Below are 19,277 nucleotides of genomic sequence, written 5' to 3'. Positions count from 1 at the left end.
CTTGATGGCCGCGAACAGATTTTATGTGGTACACAACGCTCAGCAATCTGTCAAAAAATGTTTTAGTACGACTTTGCTAAGCTACGGTGCTGCACCGGTTGATGGAGTGTCAGAGCATTACGGCTACCGAGGAGCCTCGCGGAGTGATACGTACTGTGCTTCAACGTAATATTACCCTACTGTGTATAAGGACCATAAATGGCACCTGTTAAGAGACGTGGTTACGAAGAGGATTTCAAACTCAATGCTGTCAGTCACACAGTAGAAGTTGGGAACAGAGCAGCTGTGAAATCTGTCTTTGTTATTATGCTCAGCGTCTTTTAGTTTACATTTTGACTGCACAATTGTGAGCTTTTTGTTATGCACAAAAACACCATCGTTTTCTTTTATTTATGGAGCGTGATTATTTAATAATAATAATCATAATTTATTTTTGAGTAAATTTCATGTACATCTATGCTCTATGTTAATAAAAGTGCCTGTGTGACATCTGGGACGCAGCTTTGACTAAGAACTCTCTTTTTGTTCTTACTTTATGGCTTTAAAAAAAAAATCGAGATATATATCTTATATCGCCGTCCAGGTAAAAAATATCGAGATATGAATTTTGGGTCATATCGCCCAGCCCTAGTGTGTGTGTGTGTGTGTAAAGGCAACACTAACCTTAATAAAGAACGAGGAAGCCTATTCAGGCTTTTGGTTTTACTTGCCTCCATGAATGAGTAGAAACAAAATAGAACGCACCTGATGTATCGTCATATTAAATAGTTTCAGTTCAGTTTTATTTGTCATATGCAAGTTAGCACAGGGTCAACATTGCAATGAAATGTGTTTGACGAGCAGCAGTCACTCAGCAGCATGGTACAGTAGGAGAAATATAATAAAATAAAAATAGTAGAAAAATATTGGAGCAAATATTGGAGAGACATGGTAAAAGAGAAAAGATGACTAAATATATATGTATCTATAAATATAAATATATGTACACTAGTGATTAAATAAGAAAATCTTGAAAAGAAATATGACGGGAGGGTAGATGGGATATTGCACAGGAATGAGCAGCAGAAAATTACAGTATTGCACTTTTAAATATAAATATCAATAACAATAAAGTGAAGTGACCAGTGCAGATTAAACGGAGTACTTGTGAAGCTGCAGGGTAGCTTCTGAGTGCTGTGTTGTGTGTGTTTAAGTGTTGTGGTTGAGGTGTCGTATGGCTTGGTGGTAAAAACAATTTTTAAGTCTTGTAGTCCGAGCAGACAGACTCCTGTAACTTCTGCCAGATGGTAACAAGGAGAACAGCTGATGTGCTGGGTGGCTGTGGTCCTTGATGATGCTGTGTGCTTTACGGAGGCATCGCTGGAGATAATAATCGATTCAAAATGCTAAAGATCTGTTACATGTATGGATAGGCCTGACCTTAGTCCTAACGTGGGGAAAGAGGAATCAATACTGGCTGAATATAGGGGGGCGGAGGAAGGGATGGGTGTATGCACTGCTGCCTCCAGTGTGCCCAACATTCCTGTCAACAGGATCAACTAAATAAATTACTGCCTGAATTTGAGCACACATTTGTTTTTGTTAACAATATGACAAAAGAACATTTAAGTTTCCGAACACATGGAGTTTTCCACTATAAAGTTAACACTGGTATCAAATGTTAGCGAGTTATCGCGATCTATATATATACTGTATTGGTGTGGCTCCATTGTATTGGATAAAAAAACATAACAATGAAACACTTGTGTATAGTTTAGGGGTGCCCAAGCATACATCGAAAGGGCTGCAAGTAATGGGTACTTGAGGTTACCTCAAAAGGCTCTGAGAGGACGCGGTAAACAGACTGGTTCTTATATAGTGCTCGTGTACTCTACTTGAGTACTCAAAGAGCTTTATACATTCATACAAGCACTTTGCTCTGCATTTCTAAGTGCTTCTGTCTAATGTTCACGCTCTGATGAATGCATCAGGAGCAACCATGTATTACACTTGTATGTATTATGTTATATGTATAATGTTCCCAAACTTCGGAGCATGTGTTTCATCATATTTAATTGTAAACTGAAAGAAAATGTGACTAAATGCCAATGCATCGAGAGGAAATCATCGTTCACAGCATCCTGATGGCTCAAACACGTTTGGTGGTGTGAATGTTTTCAAGTCATTTTTTTTAGCTCTTCACTTTGCCCCGACTGCCGCATCTCTGTGACATCCTCTGTGCACGAGTGAGATCCTGCCAACTTCAAGTGGCAAAATGACACTTTGTAAGGTTTTAACAATGCAGAGTCGCATCATAAATGAAGAAGCACACAGTGTCAGCTTTACAGTGTTGTACCTGACACACCCTCTGTGGCTCAAAGTGTCTTTGCACATCACCGTGATGCACCTGTGCGGATCGTGTCATCTTTTATGCGTTAACAATAATAGCGCTGCCCTGTGGGAGGGGGTGACTAATAACTTGTCACTCAGAAAACTTTCTTCTTTCCGTGACTGGTAGAGATTTGTAACTATGATCTCTGAAATAGAAAACCATACAGTAGCTCATTAACACCTCTGTTTGCTGCTTGCACGTTTTCGTGCGTAACAAGTGTGTAACGCTGTTGTGTGTGTTTGTCTTGCAGCACGGTGACGTCTGCGGTGTTCACAGTGGGTGACAATGTGGTTTCAGGAAGTGATGACCGTACTGTCAAGGTGTGGGATCTGAAGAACATGAGGTCGCCTATAGCAACCATCCGCACTGACTCAGCTGTGAACAGGTAGGTGATAGGAGGAGAGAAACTGTAGCACTCGGCGCTGCACGTTACAAACTGTGGTGTTAAATTGATATGTTAGCTGGTTGAGCACTCTGTCAGTGGTTGTCAACACTATAAATTAATTTAAAGTCATAGATTGCTTTGAGGTTTATTTATTCAATATAAAGTATAAATTGAATTAAAACTTTACAAGTATTTAAATTGGGCTGATGTAGTTAAAGTCAGCATTTTGGGCATCAAATTTCTTTGTGTATTATACTTTTCTTTATACTTTATGCTTAACGAATGTATTAGAAAACCACCCGATGTACGGTTCATGCAACCGCTGCTCTAAATTAGAAGAACAACTACCAATACTTGTAATTACCAGTATGCGCAAGCTCTTTAGTCAAAATGATATATATATTTTTTTTGATCAAGGTCTTTTTATTGAACAAAGAATTCACCTTATATCCGGAAATTGTCCTGAATTCCTTAAGTACATCTAAAAATGATATTTTTAATGCTAAAATGTAATTACTGTTGTTATCCATGAAATTTTCAATTCACTGGGTTTCTTTTTTTTAAAGCTGAAAAAAATAATATAGCACACTGTTATTTTTGATTAAATGTCAAATTACAGTTATTCACTTGCATTCCTGAATAGAAAAATTTGTTTTAGTTATTGAATGTTCTTGAATGAGGTCACAGGTGCAAGTGGTGGAAATCAGTTTGATTCAAACGGTGGCTGGGCTCTCCCTTACAGATCATTTGAGAAGGATTTATAGTAGAGGTGCTGCTCCTCCACATCAAATAGCGCCAGTTGAGGTGGTTTAAGCAGGATGGTTCCTAAATGCATCCTTGGCACGTTGTTTCGGGCATGTCCTGCTGGTAGGAGACCTCTCGTCTGAGCTGGAAGAGAGGGTGAGGGAATTCTGAACTTCTCTGCTTAGACCGCTGCCCCCGTGACCTGAACCTGGATAAGCAGCAGAATGGATAGATGGATGAATGTTACACTTAATTAATTTTGGACTTCTCAGAGGAGTCCAGTGTTAGGTTTATATTGTTGGATTGTCATTTATGCTTAGAAATATATACTCATATATGCTTAGAGTTATATAATTGATTGCATATTGATTGGATGTCTGATCCTTAGCAGTCTGCAAAGACTTTGTGTGCCTTCCAGAGGGTTCTTGCATACACACACATCCTAAGGTCATGAGAGAGGTCGTACCTTCTCTTACTGATTTATGGTGTAGAAGGACACCTACTCTGTATCTGTTTTAGTATAAGAGCCCTTTATTTAGGTGGACCGCTGGACTCCTGGTACCAGCAGGTCTGGGGAGTCTTCACAGGGTCACATCTTGACCACACACACACGCATGCCTATACGTTAGAGATGGGCGATATAAGATTTTTTCATATCACGATGTGTTTTTTTCATTTCAGGCAATAACGATATATATCACGATATAAGCCAAATAACTATATATGTAAGATTTAAATGTGCCGTTGCTCACAAGTAAAATGTGAAATAATCAGCAGCTTGTTTTGATTTAAATATTTATTTCCCATAATAAGTTCAACAGGGTAGATGTACTTAAGGAACATGAGACTTTTTCAGATAAATAAAGGCAAATATTGCAAACTACACAAAAGGCAGCCGCTAAAGCGTTTAAGTGTCAAAATAGAACAAACGAAACAGACTAAATTGTCAATTCCACTTAAAAACAAAATATTAATTCTAAAAATAAATCTTAGTTTGTTTTACAGAAGAACAGACAAAATTGACTAACTTTTGTCAATATCAAATAAACTGAGAACTAAAAGGAAATTCTCAATCTCTCCTTGTTGTATAGCTTAGCTTTTCAAACAGTTTTAACAGTTACTTTAGTCTGACAAAAGCCGAATGACGAATTAGCGCTTCCAGTCAGAGATTGAGCATGCACCGCTTTATTGTATTTCCAGACTTGCTTTCGGCACAATTTACAGTGCGCGCTACTCTGTTTTTTGTCAGACTTGAAATAGCCGAAATACCTTCACACTACGGAACTTCTGTGGCTCTTCCGTTCGACAATCTCTCCGGCATTGGAACCATCGTCTGTTTTCTCTTCGGTGACCTTCGGTCACGCTCTCGGTTGATTTTTCTCTAGTCGGCACACTCATTTCCTCCATTACCCGGGCGGCACGGCGGCTGGCTGCTTCCCAAACAAATACACATGTGCGGCTTGGCACTTGTGCTGTACGTAACAAGTCACCTGACGTGACACTGCGGCTGTGATTGGTTCGGCTCTGCGCTACTTAATTTGGATTGGCTGTTCTTTTTTTTTTTTTTTTTTTTAAGAGGACAGGAGAGATGAGGCCTATCGCAATAGTTTAATTTTTCTATTGAGAAAATGTTATTTTGCAATACATATCGTTATCGTTCTATCGCCCAGCTCTACTATACGTACACGCAGACAAGGTACTCTTTGTTCACATGCATGCCTGTGTAAGATGTGTTAATGACCCTTTTTTTTTTCTTGCCTGTCCCGTTTGGCTCTTTTGCCATCAGAATTATTGTCTAAAGGCGAAGACAGATGCCCAACGGATTTTCTTTACCAAATTGACCATCCCAGCTTTGCCGTAATGGTCCATTTGATTCACCTTTTATTCTTTATTTTATTTTCACTTGCTGAATACGGGACAGACTTGACTGGGGGAAAGAAAAGGGAGAAAGAAAGAGGGAAAGAAAAACAGTTGAGAAGAGGGACAGGGGAGAACGGCAAAAAACAAAAACCAACAGAATAAGCAGAAAATTTTTTTAAAAAAAATACATATATCGATCACCTGGATCACCTGTTGAGAAAGAAAAAAGAAAACAAGCAGAAGAAAACGAGAGTAATACAATAAACAACATCACAATGATATATGGGAATATGACAGTAAATACTAAATATTAAACATTATTGTGCAGCACGTAAGATCGACAGCACAGTGTGCATTGAGGTAGGAGCCAAAAAGGGTGTAGTTTGTGTGTGTGATCACCCGTGTGTACACCTGTGAGCATGGACGCGCTTGTTTTCTTAAAAGGTTCCCTCATGTAATGATCTGCTAGAGGGTGTGGGGGGCCACTGCCCCGTCCTCCAGGGCATGAAGCAGGTATGGAGGAGATCAAAACCCCAGACATCCAGAGGCCCTCAGAACACAAGAGACCAAGGAAGACCAACAGAGGGGCAGCTGTGCCACCGTCCCAGAAAGAGCTGAGGAGAGTCCCAGATGAGGGGTCACTCAGCAGCCACGGAGCAGAAGCCAGGGGGGGTTGCAGTGACGTGCCCGTGAGCTCCGCCGGCAGCCAGCTGTGCCTGAGTGACCGAGCCCCAGGCTCCAGGCCCCAGGCCCCGATAAGCAGCCGCCAAGGAGTGAGCCGGTGTGTACCCGGACGCCCACCCCCGGACACAAAGAACCACCAACGCACCGATGTCTGAGGGAGTCCGCCCCCGGCAGGGGAAGTGGTGGGGGGAGATAGGCCTCCAAACCTTGGAGGGCCTGAGCTGTCCTCAGAGAGGTGGCGTCTGATACCCAACCTGACATATGGACACAGACATACAGGCACACACAGATACAAACATCCATTCCCACCCTCATGCTCTCATATGCACTTACTCCACACTCAACCAACGTGGAGACAGACATAAAGAGACGCTGTACACACAATCACACTCCCCAAGCGTACTCTACGAACCGGGTCTAGGTACCCTTGCCCCTGGAGGGGGGAACTGCACCCAGACCCAGGTTGTGTTACCCTTTTCCCTGCGGTGGGGAGAAGCAGACCGCCCCGACTCCGCAGCAGCAGGGAGGCCCCACATTCCGGACCTGCACCCAGTCGGACGGGGCTTGTCACGGTTCTCTCCCTCGTGCAGGAGGTTACCCAAAGACTTCAGCCTGGTGTCTAATGCTTTTGCTGTTGTAGTAGAATTGTCTTGGCGTTCCAGCAATGGGTTTATGCTAGATGAACCTTTGCATGCCGGCTTAAATTTGGGTTTAAATTCACTTTGTCATTTGTATAATAAATAAGAGTAGAATTATTATTATTTTTAAATACTTGTGTTTTCTATTAGTGACTGGAAATCTAAAACAGTGTTTCCCAACCTTTTGGAGCCACGGCACATATTTCACATTAGAAAAATCACACAGCACACGACCAAACAAAAATGCCACAAAAAGCATATTGATCATTTTTCCCCACGCACCACATATAGTGGAATTGACTCAGTTTGTCCCCAGTGTACCTTTTTGTGCTTTCTTCTGACCACACTCATGCTTTTCTCCAGGACCCAGGTCAGACTGACTACTTTTTCTTTTCAAATAACTAATCAATTGCAGTGGTTCTAACCTTGTTGGAGGTACCGAACCCCACCAGTTTCATATGCGCATTCACTGAACTCCTCTTTAGTGAAGAATAAAATAGGATTTTTTTCAAATTTAAGACATACTGGTGCACAAAATGAGGCGTGCATATCACGGCGGAGGCTCTGACGAACCCCTGAGACCGACTCACCGAACCCTTGGGGTTCGATCAAACCCAGGTTAAGAACCACTGATCTATTGCTATTACGCGCTGTGTCATCTCACAGCATGACTAGTTTGTAATTTTTTTTCTTCATCTTCTTCTGTTTTACGGGCAGTTGGCATCCCATTTAATTAGAGCAGGTAGTTGCAGTGGAAGAGAATGTAATTGTTAGAGTGCTAATCAGGTGGAACCAGATAATCTTCTGTGCTTTCTGTGCTGCAGGACAGTGGTGGGGAAACACTGGTCTAATAAACTTGTTAAGCATTGTATGTACTGTTAAGGCAGTTAGATGTTCGTATTAACATGGTTATTGTTCCTTATCTTCATCTTCCTTTAAAGTGCACCACACCACCATTTACCAGACAAGATTGTAAGTGGTTTATGTCATCATTGTGCTGCAAACAAGTGAAAATGTGCTTCAGACGTGGTTAGATTTAAATTCTATTCTTTCAGTAAATCACTGACATAGTCGGTCCAGTCAATCAGGAGAACTCGGGTCAGCAGATAAACTCTGGCTCCAGTTTAAAGTGCGACTACATCTGATCTTTCAGGATCAGCGTCTCTGCCAACCAGAAGATCATCGCTCTGCCACACGACAATCGACAAGTACGCCTGTTTGACATGAGCGGGGTGAGGCTGGCCAGACTTCCACGCAGCAACAGAATGGTAAGAGCAGAATAACCTGGATGGGAAGGCGGTTGTTAGCTCAGCTTTAATTACCATAAACTAAAACCTGTGTGTGTTTGTGTGCATGCAGGGTCACAGGCGAATGGTGTGCTGCACGGCGTGGAATGAAGAAAACCAGTCGTGCAACCTGTTCACGTGCGGCTTCGACCGGCAGGCTATCGGCTGGAACATCAACATCCCCGCCCTGCTGCAGGAGAAGTGATCAGAGTCCCTCCGTGTATAGACGGCGCAGCACACGTCTGCACTGTAACCCGTGGCCTCGCACACGCGTGTCTCCTCTGTCGAGCAGTTTGGTTGTCATGCGCTTCGCAGCTTTCCAGCAGTGAGCTACAAGTTCAGACAATAATTGCTCCTCAATTACTCTCACATAAAAGCCTTTTCAGGTCATCTGAACACGCGTGTACGAGGCCACACAGCCGACCTTCTGCGTCTGACCCTTCACTTATTTAGCATGGATCGTGAATTGTGACAAGGCTCGTCCGATCTGTCCGCCCCCAGCCTCCTCTATATATTTCTGACCCGTGTGCCGCGGGGCTGCCGATCACGGCACTGTTGTTTAGTTACTGCTGAATCGTCGCTCTTGCATGTAGATAAACTCAGTTTGCAAATGTTACTTGTAAAGTCACAAGACAATAGAACCGTTTGTAGAATACGACGTGTAAATAATATATTGTGGCCTGTTTAAAGTGACCTGTGTCGCAGGTTGTTGTTAGCTAATGTGTCTTACAGTTTGGCAGAGACAGTTCTGTGATTCTTTTATTTTATTTTATCCTTTTGGTCAAATATTTGGAAGATTTCTTATCGCAGAAACATATCACAAATCTCCGTCATATCACCTGTGCAGCGAGCGGGCTGCCGGGCCAGTCGGTGAGCGCTTCAAACGGCGTCTGAGGCGTTGTGGGAAGCTTTTGACAGATTGAGATTCGCTCCCTTGCCTGTTACCTTTGATGCTTTCAGTTTCACAGCCAGCCTCCATATTTCCAGTATAGTTGAAACTGTAACTCTGCCTTGTTCTGTGTTTACAGTGGATTTTTATTTTTTTTTAAACATGTTGCTTTTTTCTGCCTTTTCTGTGAGGATGTAAAGTGTCAAGAGCATAGCAATAATGACTCTCTGTGAACGGGAATGTGTTGTGCATTATCATATTCCAGTATTCCCTACGTGCTGCTGGTGTCCATAAGCTCAGTATAGACTCGTCCTCTTTAGCTTGCTGCCAGCCCTGCGTTGCTGTACTGTGTGATCCTTAAGTGAACTTGTCAGGTCATTTCTGTGCTTCAGTAGCGCTCCTGTCAACATGCTCTCGCAGTTTGTGTTGAGCCCTCAGTCTTCTATAACTTCCTGCATCTTTGTCGCTGACGGCGCTTTTACTCTCTGCACGGAGCGCTCTTTATCCAAAAACAGAAGCAATAACCCAGCTTGACTTGATGTTTCTGATGCTCGGAGTGAAGTCCGGGTCTTTCTTTTTTGTTTTCTTCCATTTTTGAAATCAGTGACTATAACTTGAAATACACACTGAATCTCAGTTTGACTTCTGACTTGCCCTGAAATAGGCTTAACTGGATTCCAGGAAGCTTCAATTGTTACACTTGTGCAATATTTTAAACATGAAGTCATGCTGTAGTTTCTCACACGTTTAATCGACTTCAGTGCTGTAAAACCCACACAAAAGACTCTGCGTACCTGTGTGACTGCTGTAGCTGTAGCTCGGTGTATAAAGGTGACTTACTGAAAAATCTGGCTTCAGACTTCACTGCTGTTTCTACCCACAACACAAACGGGATGCATTCTGAAGTAGCATGAACCTGAAAGTGTAATAATCTTATTGAAATGCCTTACATTGCATTGAGGAGAAAAAACCCGGTGCATGGGCCTTATCCATCCAAGCATCAGTGCACTTTTCCAAATGCTTGTTAAAGAACTAATTGTGTTCCCGAGCGCAGCAAAGATAGGATTTTTATTCCTGTTTCATTCAGGGAACTCAATTTGGCGCCCACCGGTATCAATGTCATTTTAATCTGCAGGTAGAACGGCACGGCCCAATTCGTGCCCCGCTTATGAATTTCAACCTGGAGGAAATATGATTTTGGATTGATGCATTAAATTATTGCGTGCCAGGCTGTAGGGGTAAAAAAAAAAAAGAGCGGATGGGCTTTGCTCCACTGTAGCGAATCATATTCACCTCAAACTTCATTATGTGATCTACTTTGCATACTTTATTGTGACGGGTACGTGCTCTCTTGACACTTTCCAATAAAACGTGTGATTTCCTTTTTCCAGTCTCACATCTCTTTTTCATCCTATTCAAACACAAGTCCCTTGTTCCCTTTTGTTCACTTCAGATGTGTTTTTGAAAGGCACACTTTATTTATCAGGTAGCTTCGAAAAACAATGTGAAAATGGTGTTGATGAGAACAGATTTAAGAGGTGTGTGGATTTAATGAGACTTTTAATTTGCTTGTTAACTCGTTCTTAAAGGAAGCCACAGCGATGCACAGAGCAGGCAGGCAGCTACTTTATTTCTTAGTGTTCAACAACTTCTTCTATTTCTCTTTTTCGCTAATGTCCAAGAACATAAAAAGGATCCGTCTGCTTCTTTTGCTTCCCCAGCTCAACAAGGGGCTTGGCTCAGGATGCCCAGACACCACCTCCTTAACTATATAAAGAAAGAACCAATCAGGAGGCTATTGGAAATCAGAAAATGTTATCAGTGATAACACCAAAGCAAAAAAGCTTGGGATTTGATTAAAAATTCAACAAGTTATAATGATTTAAGTATATCTCTAACCAGTAACAATGTGGCAGCCTCTCTGAAGCACACAGCTCATAAATAAATATGTTTTAATCTACTGAGTTAAGACAATGTTCACCTTAACAAAGTAAATAATATTGGAAACCTGGAAAAGAGCATTTTTATGCTTGTGGGTCTCTCATCTTGAAATCAGTGATTTTCTGATTTGATCCCTGAAATAAAGTCTGTGGATAACACAAACTAAAAATTTTCATATGAAGCTTTCATGTTTTTGCAGAAATGAAAGGTTGGGAATACTGAGGTCGCGGGGCTGGTTTAGTAAGTCTGGGCAATAACACTTGAAAAAAATAAAATGAAAGTGGCATCATTTTGTGAAGATTGTTTTTCTGAACTAAACAGGCAAGTGCGAAAAACTGGTTTCCCACATACTCAGAGACATTCATATCTGCAGTAGACTAAACTACCATGAGACACAGTTAGCTTAAAACTGCCACACCTCTGATCATACACTTATTATGGTCTAGTGTTCAACTTGAAGAAATTAAGTTTGCGCGGTGTCCACTGCTCACAAGTTCAGTTTCCTCTGTAATATTTGTTTCTTCATAAACGTTTCAGTGGATGATGTTACCATTAGCTTTCGCCCTCCGATGGTGGCGCAATGTCCCTCCAAACTAGTTCATCATGTTTTTCCCAGATTTAACAAGTTCACATGTTCCTGCTAATCTTGAGCCACTTGTCCCTACTTAGTTTTGACATATTGTAACCATCTGTCAGAAACTGAGAACAACTTCTTTGTCCCAGTGTATTTTTAATATTTACCTTCTACCTGAATAGGATTTATTACATGTATTATTTCTATTTTAAACAGAATCTTTTCCTTTTTTTTTAAATCTGAAACTGTTGTAGACGATACCCCACTGGTGTAACCCTACATGATGACACAATATCATGTGTTCTGGTTCCTAGTTTTCACTGAGAAGCAGCATGAAACTGGGAGTCAGAATACGCTGTGGAGCTTCACCTCTCCGTCCTCGTCCATTAGATTAGAGCTGGCTGGCTGTGACCAGCCGCTGGAGCAAATTGTCAATTACGATGTATATTGTTGAGCACACAGCCGACTCAGTGGCCTTAGGGGAAGGGGTGGAAGCTACTGAGGAGACATGCCTTAAACTCCCTGCGCCTCCCCCCCCTCTTCGTCCTCACTAGATTCTTCCTCCAGGCTAATTTTTGGTGGCTGGTCTGTGTGACACCTGCCACTGAGCTTAACAGAGATTAACCATTTCCCCATGGATTTCCCCTGGGAGATGCAGGAGAAGGGAGGCCTCTTTAATAATAGTCTGGATGCTCTGAGCCTCAGAATATGATGGCACAAAAAGGTGGCCATGAGAAAATGTGAACAGGCCAATATCAGTGCTCAGTGTAGACCAAATATTCTCCTTCTACCGGGTCAAACGTTCTCTTTCACCCTGCAATCAAACTGACAGTAAATGTGACGAGAAAAAAACTTCAAAGACCAAAATAAAATTACAAGATTTTGAGGTTTTATTCACATATACAGTACAAACATTCACTTTGTATTTGTTACTGAAGTGCAATTTACAGACCTTAGCAGCAATTCTTCATAGACTTTAATTTACATCTTAATTAGACATTTTAGAATCTCTTTCACATCTTTGTCAACTTTGTCTTTTATACTTTTTCTATTTTTTTTTTTTTTACATATGTACACTGTTTGTAGAATATTGCCATTCAGACACAGCCTATATTTATTATATCTCTGAAAATAAATGTGTGAAAATCTGTGTGATGGCTAATGAAGCCACTATCGAACATGGTGCAGAAACGATGACAAACGTCGACAAAGCAAGTCTGAATATGTGGCTTCTCAGACAATTCAAATGTGCAGCGCGATGCGATGAAGGACCAACTTTGTGTTCTGACACACAGACGGCGTTTACACAAAATCCGAGATTTGAGTCTGCTGCATTTTTTAGCACAGGTAAGGTCTAACAACTGGAGTGCTCTCACTGAAACTGCCATTAGCCTAGCTTGGATTACCAATGTTGCATTACTTACATTAAATGTGAGCACATCGAAGAGGACCTCTTATGCTTTTCTGTAATGGATGTGGATACTTTTCTAGTGGTTGATGGTTGTATTAAACGTGGCCAAAGTTTTAAATACCAGGGTAAGTAATCCCCGTGAGCCAAAAACCCAGGCTTCACACAGAGGCTCAATATCCTGAACATCGTTTTGTATAAAACTGTTTCAAACCTTCCAAATTGAACTTAAGACGAGACATCAAATGGAGTCAAACTAGGGCCGAGCTGTACTTTAGTGTGATACTGATTTGTACCACAAGAAGGCGTCATGAGTAAATGTAGCCTTCATTTTACACGTTCTTCTTACCCCGCAGCTGTAAAAGGCTGATGACTGAGTATTGTTGTCACGCCATTGGCCGACATGGACCCCCAACTTTGTGAAGACGATCAGTGGAGAAAAGATGTCACCTACGATTTTCACTTGCTACCCGACCATATCTGCTGAAATTCTTGGACAAGTTTGAATCTCAGTCCGGTCTTTAAGTCTGACGTCATTAGCCGTGTCTGGGCCCAAACTCTGCTACAGGTCCCGAAGTCAAACGATCACTGCAGCATCACTCAGAGTTGAAAAACTGCCTAAATTCTTTCATCTCTAATAAAATGATCAGCGTTCCTGCTCTACCAGGCGTAACAATTAAGTTTAACATCCAGGCATACATGAAAACAGAATTTATGTTTAATGGATATAAGTTTAATGGAGTTCAAAGTTAGCATGGAGCTAGCTCGCTAGTTTCCATCTAAATATAATATAACATGTTCTGACTGAACATTCTGAACATTTTTGAAACAAATTAAGACGTACAGCTCTGCTATCACTTTCCACATAAATGAAGACAGGAAAGTAAACAGCAGTGATGTTTGTAGGGTTGGACTAACTGGTATATAATGATATGCTATGTGATCGCTAGCAACACAGCTATGTTAGCAGAATATAAACAGGGAAGCTGGAGGATGAACGCTAACGAACGGAGGACTTTTTTCCACTCGATAAAAGTTAACATGAGTGTTCACAGTGGTTAGGGACAAATGCAATCACATGACAGGATGCTGCAAACAGACCAAACGTCAGTCAGGAGAACCACAGAGATAATCCATCAATAGGAGGCTAGTCATTCATAAACTGCTGCTGCATGGGCTGGGCTGTAGTTGCATCATAAGGTTTTGAAAACTGAGCTTTAAAATGATTAGCAGTAATAAAAACCGAGAGAGGCACAACAGCCTTATTAAATGCAGAGTAGTTTGGGCCCGGAAGCAGGTTTCATCACGCCATCACTTAAAGACTGGATGACCTCGACCTCAACGTCGCGGTCAGAGGTCAAGTTTTCTGAAAATCTTGTTAACGTGATAACTTGAGAAGGAAGTTAACTATGATTGGAGCATTTTGAGGATATGGGTGTAGCCAGAAGGACAAGCTAAACATCAGCATGCATCTGAAACACCTCAGCACAGCCTGGGGTAAATCGCTGCACCCTGGGGGTGAAAATTCAGCTTCAATTCTGCAGAGAGTATTTCCAAAAAGGAGCTTTAATGGGAGAGGAGGTAGAATGCCTTATTTCAGATAACAACGGGCTGCACTTAGTCCCAGATTAAGATAAAGATAGAATGGTGTGGCTAATGCAAAGCAACTCTAGTCAGAAGGAAGAATAAAAATACAGAAATGAACGTAACAGGTCCATATGAAGTTGAATCTATTAAAATTGCCATTATTAAAGCTGGATTTATACACAATGACACAGTTTCCACTCATATTAAGACTTAAAATTTGTCAAGAAACTTTTTTAAAAAACTCAATCCCGGTGCATTTTTCTAGCTTACAGTAAGTTTGTCTTCTCTAAAATGTAAACACACATCTGGGGCCTCACGGGGACTGCAGGAAGCGCGACTGACTGCCTGCGCTTTCTCACCGTTTGGACAACAGCAAGGATGAATGGCCTCCTTCTTAAACATCTAACAAAGCGATTACGCTGCTCACAACAACGGCTGCCAGCATGAATGAAAGAATGTGAATACAGTGACTCCACAGAGGTGGTAATCACTAAGAGTCACCTATAGATGGCAACTCCAGTGCTATTAATCTTCATCGCAAAGTCCAATCACAACAACACCCAGTCACTCAGTGCTGCACAGGTGATCATAATAAATCCAGCTTTAGGGAGCAACATAAACACTGAGGCCTGGTCTCTCAGGCAGGGGTGCATGATTAGGTAAAAGGGGGATGTCACACAGTGTGTTTGAGTGCAAACTGTCCAGTTTTAAAGCATTTTGTTAAACACATTTTTATGTGGAGAATCACTTCTGCAGCTTTTTAAAATTTCAAATGTAAGAAGAAACTCTTCCACATGCAGTTTTTGTGTAAAGCCGCCCGTATGTCCAGTCGTCTGATCTCCAGTAAAGGCTTAGCTCTCCAGCTTTGACACTGTAATGCTGCCAGGACAGGGGCTCACAGCAGGGGCAGGACAAAACACAAGAGCGACCACTAGATGTCACTCTCACTACTCTGAACTGGGCCGCACCGCTACCTTGACTAAAGAGAAAAACAGCAATGACAGAGCAATACGAAGACTATAAACATTTGACTGATTTAAAAGGAGAAAAAAAAGGAACAAAAACCACCTAAAGTGCTGCGTTCATGAAATATGCAAAGACATAAAATAGTGTGAGGTGCAAATTTACAAAAAGAAACAAAACAAACTTCCCTCCAGGGTGGTCATGACCACAGAATGACAGCTTGCTCGGGTCATCAAGGCTTCGCTGATGACTCGCCTCCATAAGCAGCTGCTATTGGTGGCGACAAGATTAGCGATTAAGATGCGTGGAAACGGGCATGAAACCAGGTGGGGGAAAAAACGAAACAAAACAAAAACTCAGGTCAGGCAGGTCAAAAGACAAAAGGAGGAGAGTAAATACACCACTCCCCCTTCTCCTCCATCACTCCACGCACTCAGGGCGAGCTGTAATGGCTGCGTTTATGTACCTCGCTTTCTCTTTTTACCCAGAGGGGTGAAGATGAGAGGAAGGGAGGGATGGGGGGAAAAAAGGGTGGTGTATTAACCTGTCCTCGTGTCATGTTAAACTCCGAGCGTGGCGGGGAGAGGTGAGGAGAGGAGGACGAGGAGGTGGAGGCAAGGGAGGAGACAGAAAAGAGGGCAAAGGAGGGAGCGACGGAGAGTCAAAGGGTGAGTTAAGAGGAGGAGGACAGAGATAGAACGAGAAAGAGAGAGAAAGGTGAGCTCTGAAGCGACGCTCCGTCCTTCTTTTTCCTCACTCATTCTTCCCTTCCTCTTTCTCTATCACCCGTCACTCTGACAGGGCCGGTAATTGGACGAGGACCTCTCCCTCTCTTTTTTCCCTCTGCTTCTGTCTGTCTCGCTCTCTCCCCCGTGGCTCTACTCCTCAGCGGGAGCCTTGGGGCCCGGAAATAGCTGATGACAAGATAGTGGCTGCCTTTCATTCCCGCTCAAGGTTACCCCACCCTTCCCTGACAGCCACAGAAGTGCTTGGGGGTGGTGGTGGTGGAAGGGGGGGGTCACATTTAGGTGGGTGTTTGCTTAAACTCGTGTGTTTGTGTGCTTAAAGAACACCAACTCCACCCTCGTGTCCCGTTTCTTTTCAGCCGTCCAGTCAACCTTCCGCCTGCCGTCCTGGGTGTACGTGGAGAATGAAATGCAGACACACACACGCATGCTGGGCTGACAGCCTTGAGTTTAGAGGTTAAACTGGGTTGTGAAACATAGACTCATTGGACCCTTAAAAAAAATAAGATGGTTAAACAAACACGCCCTCACACACACTCTCTCTCTCACTCAGTCCGACAGCAGGAACTGCTCCTGCTCTGGGGGCTTTTTGACCCAGGTGCCGAGGCCCATTTCCTGCAGAGACCTGAACCACTGCTGCTTCGCTGTCTGGTAAGGGCGCGCCGCCATCTTGGCCTCGCCGTACATGAGCTGGCGGTCCGCCGAGCTGGACGCGTGGATCCCCAACTGAAGAGGGCGAGGATGACCGGGAGAGCGAGGGAGAGAAAGTGATGGGTGGAGAGGGGAAAAAAAACACAAGAAGAGAGATATTGAGAGTCAGATAAGAGCGGAGTCAGACGTGAAGACGGGGATGGAGAACAGAAAGAGAGAGAGAAATAAAGCCGGGGCAGAGGGGCGAAAGGTTTAGCGAGCAAAACAAAGCGAATGAGCCGGCACAAATGCATTTGGGTGGGGGCTGGGAGCAGGCGCAGGGTGGAGGGGGGCTTCAACAGCTGTGTAATCTCCCCATTTAAATTTCACAAGCAATTGAACATTCTCTGTGCTTTTTGTGCATTCCTATTGTCACGAGGAGGAGGGGGGGGGGCAATGAAGATCGGAGGGAGACAAGTGGGGAGAGAGAGAGGGAGAGAGCAAAAGTTTGTTTTGGAGATTAGTGCGACTGCTCTTGCGTGGCCCCTTATATGCGGCGCGCAGGGAGCACTTAGGGTGGGGGCCTCCTCGAGTACTTCTCCAAATAATTATGGTTTCATAGTCATTATGCTTTAACGGCCGCCATTTGGCGATGCAGGCAGTGTCTGTTACGTAAAGTTTCAGAATGGAAATGAGAGTGCGGCGGGTAAAGATCCGAGCTGTCAGTTTTTTGAGAAGCCGCACAGACAGCAGATGTTGCCAGGCAGACAAATGTATCTACGGCAGAGAGGAGATTCCACATTTCCACTGCACAGAGCTCTCTGCTTCTACGCGTGTCTGTGCCTTTTGACTGCTGGCATGCATCACTGTAGTTAATGCTTGTGTGTAGCTGCTGTGCGCACGGGATTCCTAATAGCAGTGGATTCCATATTGTTTCCAACATTAACTCAGCGATGCCTTTGGCTTTGCTGCACGAGAGCACTTGCAGGGCACAGAGCGCTGAAACTTGTAAGATGTGATTATTGTTCAGGCTTATTTTAATTAAATAGGACATCATAATATTTTTCTGGGAACTAAAAGATACAATGTGGGCAGTGTTTTGTTTATTTTTAATTAACTTTTCATTTGGTGGAACTTTATCCACAGCAGACATTTCTGCACATCATAGCAAACAAAAGAACGGTGTAATTATTAGTGTGACGCGCTCCGTTTAGGTGTTTTCTCTAAAACATCGCAAGAGTCTAAATGTTTGCTGTGAGAAAGTCCTGCAGAAGGAATCAGTGATTCTGATGAATCGAATAAAACTGGAGTTAACTAAACTCATCTCGAGGTCACTGCAGTTCCTCAAATGCCCACTTGAGGCTCGAGCTGAGAGTGAATGCTCAACTTTACAAAAGGAAATAAACAGGTTTTAAACTGAAACAAGAAAAATTATTTTTGTCTTTATTGCTAATTTATGTCTTCATAGCAACCCTGAGGTAGCTTATATATATCTCATTGTATTAACCGTATCAAGGCTCAAAGAAATGCATTATTGCTGCACTGCCATTGCACTGCAGGAGCTGTCTGCTAGCCATCGCCTCAGATGATCTGAGTCACTGATCTGGACTGATGTGGTGTTTGTCAACGAGCCCATCATAACTTAAAGACCTTCCAGTACCTTATTATGCTAGTAGAGCACTTCACTCTCTGACTGCAGTATTACTTGTGGTTCCTCTGGTATTTAAACGTAGAATGGGAGGCAGAGCCTTCGGCTTTCAGGCTCCTCCTCTGTGAAACCAGCTCCCAGTTTGGATTCAGGAGACAGACAGACTGTCTACTTTTAAGATCAGGCTTGAAACTTTCCTTTTAGATAAAGCATATAGTTAGCGCTGGCTCAGGTGGCCCTGAATCCCCCTTAGTTATGCTGCGATGGGCCCAGGCTGATGCAAGTATTTCTTCTTTGCATTCGGTTACAGCAGATGGTCGCCCCTCCCTGATCCTGGTTCCTCCTACCTGTTAAAAGGGAGTATTTCCTTCCTACGGTTGCTAAGCGCTTGGTCATAGGGGGTTTGTCTGATTGTTGTTGTTTTTTTTAATATTATATTGTATTTTGTAGGGCAGTTACTTTACTATATAAAGGACCTCGAGGTGACTGTTGTTGTGAATTGGTGTCATAAGGTCTCAGCCACTTGACCTTCGCCACAGGTGCCTTCCCTCACCTTGCGGTACAGTCTGTTCCAGCGGGTGAACAGGGCGTGCTTGCAGAGACGGGAGGGTGTCCCTGAGTCTCGTCTCCGTCCACTTGCGGTGTTGACCACCTCCAACTGTGCGTCACCCAACGTCCAGTTGACGCTCACACATGACGCCTTCCCCGGCTGCTGATAGTCGGCACTGCTCAAGCCTATGTGGAAGACAAGAAAATACAAATGACATCATGACATGTCACATGGTTTTGTGAGTGAAATTTTGCATCTGTATGTTTTCTGAACCTCTGCTTTGTTATCCCACCCTCGCCTCACTCTTGCCCTGAGGCTGGAAGACATACAGGTTTGCAGGGATGCACAAAAACGATACGATGGCTATGTAAGT

At 43.1% G+C, this 19,277-nt stretch overlaps 2 protein-coding genes across 10 annotated transcripts in view; one reads left to right on the top strand and one right to left on the bottom strand.

The window, feature by feature from the left end:
- LOC146510992 (WD repeat-containing protein 37-like) overlaps positions 1 to 10,243 on the top strand; it is a 31,189-nt gene extending 20,946 nt beyond the window's left edge. For all 8 annotated transcript variants that reach the window (XM_085172483.1, XM_085172485.1, XM_085172488.1 and 5 more), the window contains 3 exons: positions 2,622 to 2,756; positions 7,836 to 7,950; positions 8,042 to 10,243. In XM_085172483.1, coding sequence (XP_085028609.1) covers positions 2,622 to 2,756; positions 7,836 to 7,950; positions 8,042 to 8,173 — 382 coding nt within the window. In that variant the 3' untranslated portion in view covers positions 8,174 to 10,243. The remainder of the gene's footprint in view (positions 1 to 2,621; positions 2,757 to 7,835; positions 7,951 to 8,041) is intronic.
- Positions 10,244 to 12,239: 1,996 nt separating this feature from the next.
- Positions 12,240 to 19,277, bottom strand: part of adarb2 (adenosine deaminase RNA specific B2 (inactive)) — a 224,240-nt gene continuing 217,202 nt past the window's right edge. For both annotated transcript variants that reach the window (XM_085172469.1, XM_085172470.1), the window contains 2 exons: positions 18,908 to 19,089; positions 12,240 to 16,802 (listed from right to left, as the gene is read on the bottom strand). In XM_085172469.1, the coding sequence (XP_085028595.1) occupies positions 16,626 to 16,802; positions 18,908 to 19,089 (359 nt within the window). In that variant the 3' untranslated portion in view covers positions 12,240 to 16,625. The remainder of the gene's footprint in view (positions 16,803 to 18,907; positions 19,090 to 19,277) is intronic.

The sequence above is a fragment of the Neolamprologus multifasciatus genome, chromosome 9 (genome assembly GCF_963576455.1).
Source record: "Neolamprologus multifasciatus chromosome 9, fNeoMul1.2, whole genome shotgun sequence".
Classification (NCBI taxonomy): domain Eukaryota; kingdom Metazoa; phylum Chordata; class Actinopteri; order Cichliformes; family Cichlidae; genus Neolamprologus; species Neolamprologus multifasciatus.
This window is presented reverse-complemented; position numbering and strand designations above follow the sequence as displayed.